The sequence below is a fragment of the Saccostrea echinata genome, unplaced genomic scaffold (assembly GCF_033153115.1).
Source record: "Saccostrea echinata isolate AGI-Se365-2 ecotype Australia unplaced genomic scaffold, CSIRO_AGI_Sech_v1 ptg000020l, whole genome shotgun sequence".
NCBI lineage: Eukaryota > Metazoa > Mollusca > Bivalvia > Ostreida > Ostreidae > Saccostrea > Saccostrea echinata.
This window is the reverse complement of record NW_026889769.1, coordinates 4,839,797-4,853,488: the sequence shown is the minus strand read 5'-3', so window position 1 is coordinate 4,853,488 and position 13,692 is coordinate 4,839,797. Positions and strand designations below refer to the sequence as shown.

At 35.4% G+C, this 13,692-nt stretch overlaps 1 protein-coding gene across 1 annotated transcript; it reads left to right on the top strand.

Annotated features, from left to right (window-relative positions):
* LOC133190105 (probable mitochondrial glutathione transporter SLC25A40) lies at window positions 1–10,722 on the top strand. Its single transcript, XM_061325574.1, has 9 exons — window positions 1–215; window positions 2,869–3,044; window positions 3,481–3,548; window positions 3,817–3,947; window positions 7,825–8,001; window positions 8,223–8,332; window positions 8,892–8,970; window positions 9,410–9,487; window positions 9,594–10,722. The coding sequence occupies exons 1-9, from the start codon at window positions 131–133 to the stop codon at window positions 9,722–9,724; spliced, it is 1,035 nt and encodes a 344-aa protein (XP_061181558.1). The 5' UTR covers window positions 1–130; the 3' UTR covers window positions 9,725–10,722.
* Window positions 10,723–13,692: the final 2,970 nt, after the last annotated feature.

The window sequence follows — 13,692 nt, the reverse complement described above, 5'->3', positions numbered from 1 at the left end:
CCTTTTAAAAATACAGTGACCTGTGTCCGAAGGTTTTTTTTTCTGTTTCACGTGTATATACATTCGTTTCGTTATGTTTAGTAACAGGATGGGTACTTAGCGTTCCCTGAGAAACATATGCAGCGGAGAGATGTCGGGAGGGACTTTTGAGGATATCACGGCCGTGCAACAGATGATTTCATCTTGCACGGGCGCCATCCTCACCTCACTTCTTGGTAAGATTTCTAGATTGCGTAAGCCACTAGGCCACTGCATATCAGTTTGAAATGAACACTAGTTTGTAGAAGAATATCTCATAAAACTTTTATATATTTTCAACTTAAGATATACAATGTATCATGTGTTAGTCTATAAAATCGCATCCTCACGTCAGAGTCAACACTTGCCGACAAATTTCATGCGCTTTTCTACAGGCTTGTTTCTCTTATTGTAAAGCACCAGTCAGATCAGGACTTTCATCAGTTTATATAAAACTTAAACAGAAAGTAAGCAGTTGAGTGTTGACACCTCAATGCTTGTGTTACAGGTTTGTTAGTCACCAAAAGGGTGAATGTAATTGGTTGAGAGATAGGAAAAACAATCAAGATTTGTATTTCCCCGGGCCCCAAAAGACATCGCTGCAGTCAGCCCATAAAATATGTAATAAAATTTGTCTGGGGTCCATCAGCAGTATGTTGACTCAGAACCCAGGTGACATTGTGAGGAGGATAAAATTGTGTTCCAAGAGATTTTCTCTTCCAATGATTTAAAAAACTAAATATTCTATGCATAAATGTTTTTGGACATAATAATAATGAACTTAGTGTTAAATCCAGACCCTAAAAAGGGCATGGTAATCCAATAATCAAAAGGGCACTTGACGCCGCGACAAGTTTTCATGAGGGCACTTTTTTAACGTCTTTGAAATTATAAATATTTTCTTTATCATGTTTATGTACTTAAATTATTATTTAATACTGAAATCTTTAGTTATACAAGTATCTAAAAGAAAAATTTATAAATCTGTCAGCTTAATTCATTTAATACACACTGAGAGGGCAATTATTGCCAAAATTTAATTTCAAGTTTTTTAATCAAGAAATTAGTATGGTTATCAAGGTTATGCTTAAAAGTAATAGGTGTGAATCTTTTTGTCACTTGCTCAAGAATTATTTTAGTTTGGGGTATGAATTTTTTTCCTTGCTTTAATATTGTTACCTGGTATTTGTGTATGAGGTAAATAACAGAACAAAATTGCAAAGGAGGGGAGGGGCTACTTGGATAATAAATGTAGAGGGCATTCTCTTTATTTTGAAAATAATCTACCAACAAAAAGTGGTGCTTTGCTCTGCTTCCTTTGCTAGCTATCATGGCAGCAGAAAGACTACTGTTCCAACCAGTAAACCTCCAAGGTATTGGCAGGGTGCATGGCTCCTGCTTAAAAGATATCTGTACCAAATCAGGAGCTACAATGACTTACCTCTGTCAGAAAGTTCCAAGCAGTGATAGTCCTGGGAAAGAAACTGTATTTTGAAGAACATCAGTGGCTATACATATTTGAAAGTGGAGCAATTTCCTTGGTTACTGTATACAGGGAATTTTCGTCTCCATCTTATTTTCGCCTCTTTTGCCCTTCTCACAGGTGGGCGAATTTAAATGGGGCGAATTCAAAGAACACAGTATAATTTCTTAAACAGAACAACTGGGTGTATTTAAAACGGGGCAAAATTGTTTGCAAGTGTGAAAGGGCAAAAATAAGATGGGGTGAAAATAACCCTGTATACAGTATTTAAATGTTAAATAGGATTTAATAGTAAGGTATTTGGAAGATTCAATGACTGCAAGTCATAGATAATCTAGTTAGTTGTGGTCAGCATTACTTCTCCAGATTTTAGGAGATTCCATGAATCCCATTCTAGATGGTTCAGCATGTTTCATGCACTTTCTTGTATTCTTTGAGTAGTAAATTATGCATCTCTATCCTTTCAGTCGGGTTGAAATTTTCCTGAAAAACCCACTAGCCCAGGGGTTACTGATCAGTAAAAAATTACTAGCCCAAACCTCAAACTAACTAGCCCAACAATATTTAGGCAAAATGAAAACAACAAATTAAAGTTTCAAACATTTTGGTGACAGAAACAAATTAAATTAGTTCTTAGTCAAAAGAAGCCAGTCTACATAGAAAAGTGAAAGTAAACAGACCAGAATTTTTTTTTCGGTTTTGCTAGTCCGACGGACTATTCATTTAAATTAGCTATAGCCCGAGTCTTAAGATGACTAGTCCAGGGCGTCGGGCTACTGTATATTTCAACCCCTGTTTCAGTACCTTATTTCTCCTTTTTATGAGACTTGAGAGTGACTCCAAGACTGTGGGACAGGATTCCAAAGAGGGGGTGACTCTTGTATTTTGTCAGCTGCTTTTTTGGTTACATCACTGGTTAAGATTTCTCCTTAAGAGTCCCAATGTGGTGCTTGCTTTCTTTACTGTCTTGGTAAGATGTCCATAATGGTTTAGAATGCTTGATATTTCCACATCAACAATGAATGAAATATGAGAATACTTCATAATAATCTCATTTGAAGGATATGATATTTTCATCAGTATCAAAAAGAAAACAAAATTATATCCATACATTTATCAAGTGTTTTGTGCAGTTAATGTTTCACAAGAAGTAAAACAGTTTGATTGAAATGAATAAGTACTGCATGAACTATTTAATTAGGGTAGGTTGAATAAAACTTTGATAAGCAACAAATTTAAGCCTAGCGTTGTGTAATGTACTTGATACATGTACCATGAAGGTCCTTTTTATATTTTTTGTACATCTGTAGATCTCTGTTTCACTTTTTTTTTTACATTGTGTGTTAATTTGTTGAGGAATTTTGCAGTGACGCCATTTGATGTGGTGAAAATCCGTCTGCAGTCCCAGAAAGTGCCGCTGGTGAAAGGGAAATGCTTTTTGTACTGCAATGGGTTAATGGATCATTTATGCACATGTCTTAATGGGGGCAATAATGGATATTGGTATAAAAGAAAAGTGCCTGGTCCCTACAAAGGCACAGTGGTAGGTCCTACTTTGTGTTGGTTGAAGTACTTATTACAGATTTAGATCAGTGCACTAAAGGTTCATAAAAATTCAGGCAAATTTCACATACGTAATAAGGATTTTTAAAGAGATTCTTATTTTATTATATCAGACTAGATATTAAATTACCCGGTCTGCTCATCCTTCAGTCATAATAGTGCCACACAAACAGCCGATTCCTTCCCCTCCTCAATGACCTCAATTAAATGTCATTACTTGAGTATGTTAAAATTATTGTCCTTTTTTCAGAAAAAATGTAAATGCGTTTGGCAAGTGATGAACTGCATCTAGAATTAAGAAAGTGAAAGTGATGGATATGCATTGCTGAAATAGTGTTATATAAGGGAAATCATTTGCAAACATATATATGGGTATACATGTATTTATATATTATAGTACATCATTGATGTTGTAGGATGCTATGATGCAGATTACTAGACATGAGGGCTTTCGATCCCTGTGGAGTGGTCTACCTCCCACATTGTGAGTTTTTTTTACATTTATATATACTTAATAACCACCTCTGAAAATTATTTATGTGTGTTAAAAATTAATGTAGCTAAGAAATTCAGCTAGTTACTTTAACAGAGGAACATGCTAGATTCTTATGGTTTTAAGATAATTATGTGATTTATCTTTTGAAGTTTGGTAATTTAAGAAAAATTCAAAATGCTATCACTTTAAATTTAGATAGGGACTTGCTTATTTCTCAGATAAAATCTGACTAATATTTTGTTGTTTTAATTTCCAGAGTTATGGCTGTACCTGCCACAGTGGTTTACTTCTCCTGTTATGAACATTTTAGGAATTTATTTGGTTATTCGGCAGGTCTAGCAGAAAACGATTGGTGGAAACCCATTATGGCAGGAGCTAGCGCTCGAAGTGAGTACCACATACCTGCTTACCTGTATTTTACTATTCTCAAACATATTTTTTCATTTGGTTAGCTTTCTTTCTTGTTTATAGTCTTACTTTTCTGTAGAGTGAAATTTTTCTAGACTCAAGCCACTGTCTCAGTGTACAGAACTGTACCTCTCTGTTTGAGAAAATTTTGGACAGACAAACCAGAAAGCTAGAGATCCAAGCATTGTAAAAACTTTTGATCTATGGTGCCGCTTTTTAGCTCACCTGAGCTTAAAGCATGAGTGAGCTTTTCTGATCACATTTTGTTTAGCGTCCTGTGTCCATTAGTCCGAACAAGAAATAATACCCAAATTGTGCTTAAAAAAGTGGCAGTGTAAATCGTAGGTTTTTACAATACTTACAAATCCACGCTCTATGGTTTGTGTGTCCACATTTTCTCAACCAGAGAGGTACATGTACAGCTCTGCAGCTAAATGTACATGCATTTGAAGATCTGTTTATTAAAGCAAGTAGGTAAACAAAATGAGTTCAACTCAATCATAGCACAGCAACACCCTTATAAAAAGTCAAATAACAGGAATTTTTGCTGGTTTTTCATTAGGGCTGTCACGAGTACCTGAAATAACCGAGAACCGCGGTCCAAGTTGTTCGGTTTGGTTCCGGTTCCATTTTTCCGGATTTCGGTTCGGGTCTGTTTATATATTAGAGTCTGTTCAATACAAAATATGGCGTCGAAATCAAAGGAATGATGACGATAACAGTGATAAATAAACATCACAACTGAAATCTACTTCATTCCATGACAAAACACTTGTCACGGAAGTATTAGATATAATTATCAAAACGAGCAGGAATGGTCAGGTTGTGGCTAATAGTAGGCCAAGTCACCGATGTCTAGACGCTCGCATGGTTAAGACTTGTTTTAAATGTAAATTTAATGTAACAAATAAAGATTTTTCAAATTAAATTCATGAAATTAAGGTTTAAAATAGATGTAAATAACCGACCTGAAAAACCCGAAACCGAACCGAAAATTTACAGAACCGACCCGACCCGAAAAATTTTGGAACTGTGACAGCCCTATTTTTAGCTCTTCTGAGCCAAAGGCTCAAAGAGCTAATGCTATGGCCATTTGTGCGGTGTGCGTAAACTTTTTAGAATATGGGCCATAACTCAAGAACCCCTTGGCCAATTATTGTCAAATTTGTCACAGGGTATCCTTGGCCCAAGGGCTCCCTTTTATACTAAAACTGGGGTTGTGACCCTTTAACAAGGGGAGATAATTAGGAAAATAGAAACAAAAGTACTGGTTGCTAAAAAATCTTCTTCTCAAGAACCACTGGGCAGATTATCACCAAACTTACACAAAAGGATGAGGATATGTTGTAGATTAAAATTTGCACGGGAATTTACCCTGGGGCAAAGGGCGTGGTCTCAAGGTCACTTCAAAGTTGACCAAAAATTACATTTTATTAAAATGTTGATATTTTGCTTACTATAAGGACTAGGATCATCAAATCTTGTCAGTTGGTGCATCTAAGGACCTCATATCATGTTGACTCAAAAGTAGGTCACGGTGACCTACTTTTTAAATTTTGCGGCCATTCTTTTTCAAAATGATTTAGAGGCATATTTTGAACAATTTAAGACCTATGATCATCAAACTTTGTCAGTTGATGCATCTTGGGTCCTCAAAGTACGTCAACTAAAAAGTAGGTCACCTTGACCTACTTTTTGAATTTTATGGCTAATCTTTTTTAAAACAATTAAGGTCATTAATTTAAATACGGGAAGGCTTAGAATCATTAAATTTTGTAAGATGATGCATCTTGGGGCCATAAAACATATTTATTAAAAAGTAGGTCACAGTGACCTACTTTTTGAACTTTGCAGGCATTCGATTTCAAAGCATTTTAGAGGCATAATTTGGACATTTTAAGTCCTATGATCATAAAACTTTGTAAGTTGATGCATCTTGGGTCCTCAAAAAAGGTCAACTGAAAAGTAGGTCACCGTGACCTACTTTTAAACTTATATGACTATAATTAAATATTTCAGGTACTAATTGGCTTAGAATCATCAAACTTTGTCAGTTGATGCATCTTGGGTCTTCGGAGTAGGTCGACTAAAAAGTAGGTCACAGTGACCTACTTTTGAAAATTTATGGCGTTAATTAAATATTTCGGGTACTAATTGGCTTAGAATCATCAAACTTTGTCAGTTGATGCATCTTGGGTCTTCGGAGTAGGTCGACTAAAAAGTAGGTCACAGTGACCTACTTTTGAAAATTTATGGCGTTAATTAAATATTTCGGATACTAATTGGCTTAGAATCATCAAACTTTGTCAGTTGATGCATCTTGGGTCTTCGGAGTAGGTCGACTAAAAAGTAGGTCACAGTGACCTACTTTTGAAAATTTATGGCGTTAATTAAATATTTCGGGTACTAATTGGCTTAGAATCATCAAACTTTGTCAGTTGATGCATCTTGGGTCTTCGGAGTAGGTCGACTAAAAAGTAGGTCACAGTGACCTACTTTTGGAAATTTATGGCGATAATTTAATATTTCAGGTACTAATTGGCTTAGAATCATCAAACTTTGTCAGTTGATGCATCTTTGGTCTTCAGAGTAGATCGACTAAAAAGTAGGTGTCATGGGTCCTCGGAGTACAACAACTGAAAAGTAGGTCACCATGACCTACTTTTGAAAATTTATGGCTTTAATCAAATATTTCGGGTACTAATTGGCTTAGAATCATTAAACTTTGACAGTTGATGCGTCTTGGATCCTCGGAGTACAACAACTGCAAAGTAGGTCACCGTGACCTACTTTTGAAATTTTATGGCTGTATTTAATATTTTCAGGAATTATTTGGCTTACAAACGTCAAAATTTGTCATTTGATGCATCTTGGGTCTTCGGAGTAGGTTGACTGAAAAGTAGGTCACTGTGACCTACTTTTGAAAATTTAGGGCTGTAATTAAATATTTTGCGTACTTGTTGGCTAGAATCATCAAACTTTGTCAGTCGATGTATCTTTGGTCCTCGGAGTACAGCAACTGAAAAGTAGGTCACGGTGACCTACTTTTGAAAATTTATGGCTTTAATTAAATATTACAGGTACTAATTGGCTTAGAATCATCAAACTTTGTCAGTTGATGCATCTTGGGTCCTTGGAGTAAAACAATTGAAAAGTAGGTCACTTTGACCTACTTATAAAATTTTATGATTATAATTTTAAAAAATATTTTAGGTATTAATTGGCTTAGAATCATCAAACTTAGTTGATGGGTCCTCAGAGAATGACAAGTGATAAGTAGGTCACCATGACCAACTCTCAGGTACTAATTGGCTTAGAATCATCTTGGGTTCTCAGAGTGTGAATTGGAATTTCAAGGGTTTATGTAAATATAAAGGATACTTTGAGGCTTCAAATAGAAGTGATAGGTTGTACAGTTTATCAGAAGAGCGATTCAAGGCCCATGGGCCTCTTGTTCATTGGCAAGATTGTGTTTCTGTTCCATCAATTTTGTTTGTTGTTTAACGTCCCTCTTGAGAATTTTTCACTCATATGGAGGCGCCACCACTTGCTGGTGGAGAGCTGCAAATTTTGTCCTATGCTTGGCACTTCCAGCCATTGAGCAGTGAGGGATCTTTTTCGTGCCAGCACCTACTGCGACACGGGACTTCGGTTTATACTGTCTCATCCGAAGGACCAGTCTCCACATCCCACAGTGGGATTCGAACCCGCGACGTAGGGATCAACTCCTTACTTCGCGACTCTAGAGCATATCAATTTTGTAAATACTGATAAAAAATTTCCTGTATTTGGAAGAGAGAGAGGTCTTTATACTATACATGTAGATTCTACATTAACATGGTTATTTTTTTTACAGCATTGGCAGTGTTTGCTATCAGCCCACTTGAGATGGTCAGGACAAAGATACAGTCTGAGCAGCTGAATTACAGTCAGGTTCTGACAGCAGTACAGCATACAGTGAGGGAAGGAGGCATGGTCAAGTCCATGTACAGAGGCCTCACACCAACTCTCCTCAGGGATGTCCCATTCTCAGGTAAAAAGAAAATAGAAAATGTAAAAAAGAATGTTTGTAACAAAATAAACTATGTAGTTTGCAATATTTAACAATTTACTGGAAAACTTATGATAACAATTGTTCTTTTTGCAAATTCGAAATATTACGAATCTTTTGAAGAAGTTAGTAGACATCATACATACAAAGTTTTTGCCTATCTTTGCAACTATGAAATTCCAATTCCTAATTACATATTTCAGCTTTTTACTGGTTTGGATATGAGGGAATGAAGTCAATCATTTTAAGCAAATCTTTATCACATAAGATGACTACTGTTGAAAGTTTTTGCTGTGGAGCAGTATCTGGAGGGGTAGGAACACAATACTATTTAATACAGTGACTTTGATGCATGATTATAACATGTGGTTTTAAGTACAGTGTATTCACCCTTTTAGCTCACTTGAGCTGAAAGCTCTTATCACCTGTTATCTGTCGTCCATTTGTCCAACCATCTGTCTGCAAACTTTTCACATTTTCAACTTCTTCTCAAGAACCACTGGGCCAATTTTGACCAGAGTTGGTACAAAGCATCTTTGGGAGAAGGAGAGATTAAATTGTTAAATAAAGGGCCAAACTCCTTCCAAGGGGAGATAATCAAGAAAAGACAAACATTATAAAATCTTCTTCTCAAGAACCATTGGGCCAGAAAAGCTGAAACTTATGTGGAAGCTTCCTGGGGTAGTGTAGATTCTAAATTGTTCAAATCATGGGTGGGACCACAAAAGGAAATCAAAGTATTACAAGGGGAAAATCTGATGATAAACAGCAGGGCCAAAATGACTCAGGTGAGCATTGTGGCCCATAGGCCTTTTTTTATTGTTCTGATAAAAAAGTATTATGAAAACTGAATGTCTTTTTTTCCTTATCAGATTGCTGCCATTTTAACTTTGCCTTTCGATGTAATCAAAACCCATCGCCAAATTTCTATTGGGGAAAGACGAATTAGAGGTATTTAAATTGTATTGGAGCTTTCTTTTAATTAACATTTATACAAACTATAATTATGTTCATGCATGGTCGATTTAAAAACAGATCTCTAAACAATCCAGATTTTAAGGACTAGCTGGTTATTTTTGTTTTAAGTATAGGTATTTCATTTAATATTAAAATGAATTTTCATAAACTCTGAAAATGCTTACATTTAAAAAATGTTTTTTGTTAAAGGAAAAATTAAACATTGTCTGATTGCTTGGAAAAAGCCATGAATACTCACTATTCTAAATGCACCTTGTTAAGCTAGATGCTAAATTTTTTGGTCTGAATAGGTGGTGACAGAATTTACTATGCCACCTGCCTGATTTTAAAAAGGAAAATTACTAGTACATGTCGTTAAAATGTTGTCAATATGTTAATAAATCTAGAAAATTGACCTGAGACTGTTTTTAAGGTTCCCAGGAAATCACTTCAACACTACGCCTTATTATACAGCTGTACCAAAGGGAGGGAATGCATGCTTTGTTTGCTGGTATGTCTAGTCTGTTTGTGTAAATCTGACCTGTGTACACACCTTATCACTGGAAAGAAAAGCTTTTAAGATCAGTGCATAATCTGCTTTACTTAATACTTTACAGGTCTGGTTCCAAGAGTTGTGAAAGTAGCACCAGCATGTGCCATCATGATCTCTTCCTATGAATATTTCAAGAACTTCTTTAAAACCAGGAATCGAGAGCAAAGAGAAATTGATAACTACAGGCAATTGTAAAGTCAGTTGTTGGTGCTGTTGTGTGTTTGTATCTAGTCCTAGAGGTGACTGAGCAGGTGAAATGATGAACTGTGTTAACTTTATTTTGTGGTAATTGTCCATGTGTGAAATTCAAATAAAGCATAAATTAAAGTCTTGTATGCCACATTTTTTATGATTACTTGCTGTGATAAAATATAACATTAAATGTATCATAAGTTTGAATATTTCCAGATGTGTATAATATAGTGTAAAAGCTGCTTTGATTGCAGTTATTAAATGTACCGGTAAATGTTCAGAACTGTCCCATATTTCATCATGATTTAGCATCACTTTCACTGTCTGACAGATTTTTACTGCATTTACCTCACTGTTTGACAGGAATGTTTGATGCAAAAAAAGGGTACATGGTTAAGGAAATGTACTTGCTGCATATATTTTTTTTTATTTACTTGTGTGCTTGCAGCATATCTGGCATAATTAAATTCTTCATACATTTTATTTTGAATTAAGATTAATTTCTTTTGTGTGTAATTGTTTCACAAATGTCACTTTATGTCAGTACTTATGTTTACATAGGATTATACATCAGAATTTTTACATATTCATGTATATTAATGAAATTGATGTCATCGTAATTCCAAGATACTGTACTTGCATGTTTTTAATATTATTAGTGTTTTAGGTTTTAAAAAATCTCATCCTAATTAATGAACTGGGTATAGAACAATAGAATGTTTTACATGTATATATATGTATGCTAGTTCCCTACTTTACTCAGGATATGCATATACATATGTATGTGTTCTGTATAAATAACAAAATAATTAATGCTATTGTATTGATTACCGGTATATATAATTCATTCTCTATGTAATTAAATGTTGATTTAATGTTTATTTTAAATTTTAAACATAAACAGCTGTATTTTAAAAGTTAGCCAAAGTGCATTCAATCAGTTGAATAATATGAAAGGGAAATTGTAAGGGTTTCCATTGTTAATAAATGACCTAAAATAATTCAACTGTTGTCCTTCATTTTAAAAATTAGATTATATGTGCAACACAGTACAGTGGAGCCTTGCTAAGCTGGACGTCTATGATCTGAGTGCTTCACTTTCCCCACTAGATTTGTGAGGAACAGAATTCATATTTACCAATTATTGAAGATTCCTTTCAATAGCGTGATGCTTCATTAATCCAGACAATTTACTGGGGAACAGAAAGGTCTGGATGAGTGAGGTTCAACTGTATAATGCTTGTGCTCTAATAAATCACTGCCGGTCTGTCTATCAATACCTTTATGTTACTTTAATGGCACCTTTAAATGCACACATTTTGTATTTATGACACCTACTTTTAGCTCACCTCAACGAAGTTGGAGGAGCTTATGTAATACCCTCGGCGTCGGCGTCCCAGGTTAAGGTTTTTGGAGCAGTTTTCTTTTCAAGTACTTCTATGGCCCATATTAGTCAGAGATGCATGGAGGATGCTTCTAGTGTGTTTCATTGTACCAGTTAAGGTTTCAGATGCTGCAATTTCAGCTAAAGAATGACCAGGTTAATGTTTTTGGAGCAGGTTAAAGTTTTTGGAGCAGGTCTCATTTCCAAGTAACTATAAGCCCTATATTGACCAAACTTGCATGGATGAATGATACATCTAAGGATGCACACTTCTGGACTTGCTTCGGATGCTGGATCTGACCTATATTTTCCGGATGAGTAACCAGGTTAAAGTTTTTGGAGCAGATGTCATTTCCAAGTAACTATAAACCCTATATTGACCAAACTTGCATGGATGATACATCTAAGGATTCACACTACTGGACTTGCTTCGGATGCTGGATCTGACCTACATTTTCCGGATGAGTAACCAGATTAAAGTTTTTGGAGCAGATCTCATTTCCAAGTAACTATAAGGCCTGTCTGAACCAAACTTGCATGGATGATGCATCGAGGGACGAACAATCTCAAAACTTGCTTCGGATGCTGGATTTGACTTACATTTTCTGGATGAGTGACTAGTTTTAAGTTTTCAGATAAATCTATTCCCAAGTAACTGCAAGCACTATCAGACCAAAATTGCATAAATGTTGCATCTAGGGATGCACACTCCTAGATTATTAGTTTAGTGTGGGACTTTGCCTTACTTAAAGACAACATTCTTTGAGGTGAGCTCTGAAATCTCTGTAATCTCTGATTACCTATGTTTTATTTACTATACAGCCATTAGATGTGTAGAAGACACCTATAGTTTTTATGAATAAATCAGCTAGGGTCTGGACTATTGACATTTTACATTTAATGTGTGGACTTCATATTTACTACACTGGAAGAGTTGATTAAATATTTATTATACCCCGTGCTTGAAAACTTGGGGGTGTCTATCGGGATGGGGATCTATCGTGCGTCGTCATTCTGTCCGTTATGCTTGGGGATAGCCATCCCTTGTCTCCAACTCCCCTAACACCATTGAGTGCAATGTAAAGAAACTTTGACAACATCTCTATTACATATTGGCATTGTGCATCTCTTATTTTACGTTTGGATTGGACGTATTTTTGGGGTTCCCCATAGCAAAACATGGACAGTGTGCCATTCTTTCTATAAAATTGGGGGTACATACTCCTCTTGTACTACTGAATACAAGCTAATTCAGAGACTTGGGAAAAAAGAGCATGCGCAGTTCGGGGGGGGGGGGTTCACACTGCCCCCCCCCCCCCCGGTATTTGTAGAATTATTAAATGCATACGTGTATATTGAAGCAAATTAAAAAATGCCAATATGGATATAAAGATTTGATTGCTTATTCTTTAATAATTATGTGTTTAGAAGATTCTATTTAATATATAGAATATTTATCACACTGTAAGAATGATTTTATGAGTTTGTGCACGCCAGACATCATAACTTTTTCATTTCACATGTTGAATAGTATCAGTAAATCCAAAAAAAAAAAAAAAAACATTAAAAAAAATAGAATCGTCCGGGGATTGAATCCGGGCCTCTCGCTTTCTAAGCGAGCAACATACCACTAGACCGAGGAGACACTTGATTATGTAGCAAATTAAATGCAAACATTAAGTCACATATAATGTTTATATTCACGTTTGATATTGTCAAAATTTTACACAATAAATATTGTCTAATTTAGCCTTTACTAAACAGTTCTAATAGATGTAATTAGAATATAAAGTCCGCCAACAACGTGTATTATACGTAACAACTCTCGACATGCCCCTGTGCTAAAAATAGTGCCAGGCGACTTTTATTACAATAAAAAAAAAAAAAACGGGGCGGGACACTTTGAGAGGGACAAGAGAGGCCATAGGGAGTTATGGTATAAAATTTCATTGCAAAAGCTTCTTGAGATACCGCCCGGAAACGAAAGTGTTACACACAGACGGAATTTATGAATTTACGACCTTGAACTTTGACCTTTTGACCTCAAAATCAATAGGGGTCTTCCTTAGGCCACAGGGAGCTGTTATGTAAAATTTCATTGCAAAGTTCAAAGAATTCGCGAGATTTCGCGCGGAAACGAAAGTGTTAAAACAGACAGAATTTATGACCTTTGACCTTTCGACCTCAAAATAAGTATGGTTCTTCTTTAGACCATAGGGAGTTGCTATGCAAAATTTTATTGCAAAAGCTCAAAGGGTTCTGGAGATATCGAGTGGAAACGAAAGTGTTACAGACACAGACAGAAATATAGACGGACGGACAGACAGACAGACAGACCCAAATTAATATCCCCCACTTTCAGTGAAAGCGGGGGACAAAAATTTAAGGAGACTTTCAAAGAATCTTTTTTACATAGTGCCAAATGTTGTGTTCCTTCTATTTTACGTTTCGAACAGACAGATATTGGGTTTCCTACTTTCCTATAGTATATATATATATATATATATATATATATATATATATATATATATATATATATATATATATATATATATATATATATATATATATATATATATATATATAT

Coding starts and splice junctions, on each gene's coding strand:
- LOC133190105 (XM_061325574.1), top strand. CDS start 131: ATGTCGGGAGGGACTTTTGAGGATATCACGGCCGTGCAACAGATGATT. Junction 216..2,868: donor CATCCTCACCTCACTTCTTG/GTAAGATTTCTA, acceptor GGAATTTTGCAG/TGACGCCATTTGATGTGGTG. Junction 8,971..9,409: donor TGGGGAAAGACGAATTAGAG/GTATTTAAATTG, acceptor ACTGTTTTTAAG/GTTCCCAGGAAATCACTTCA.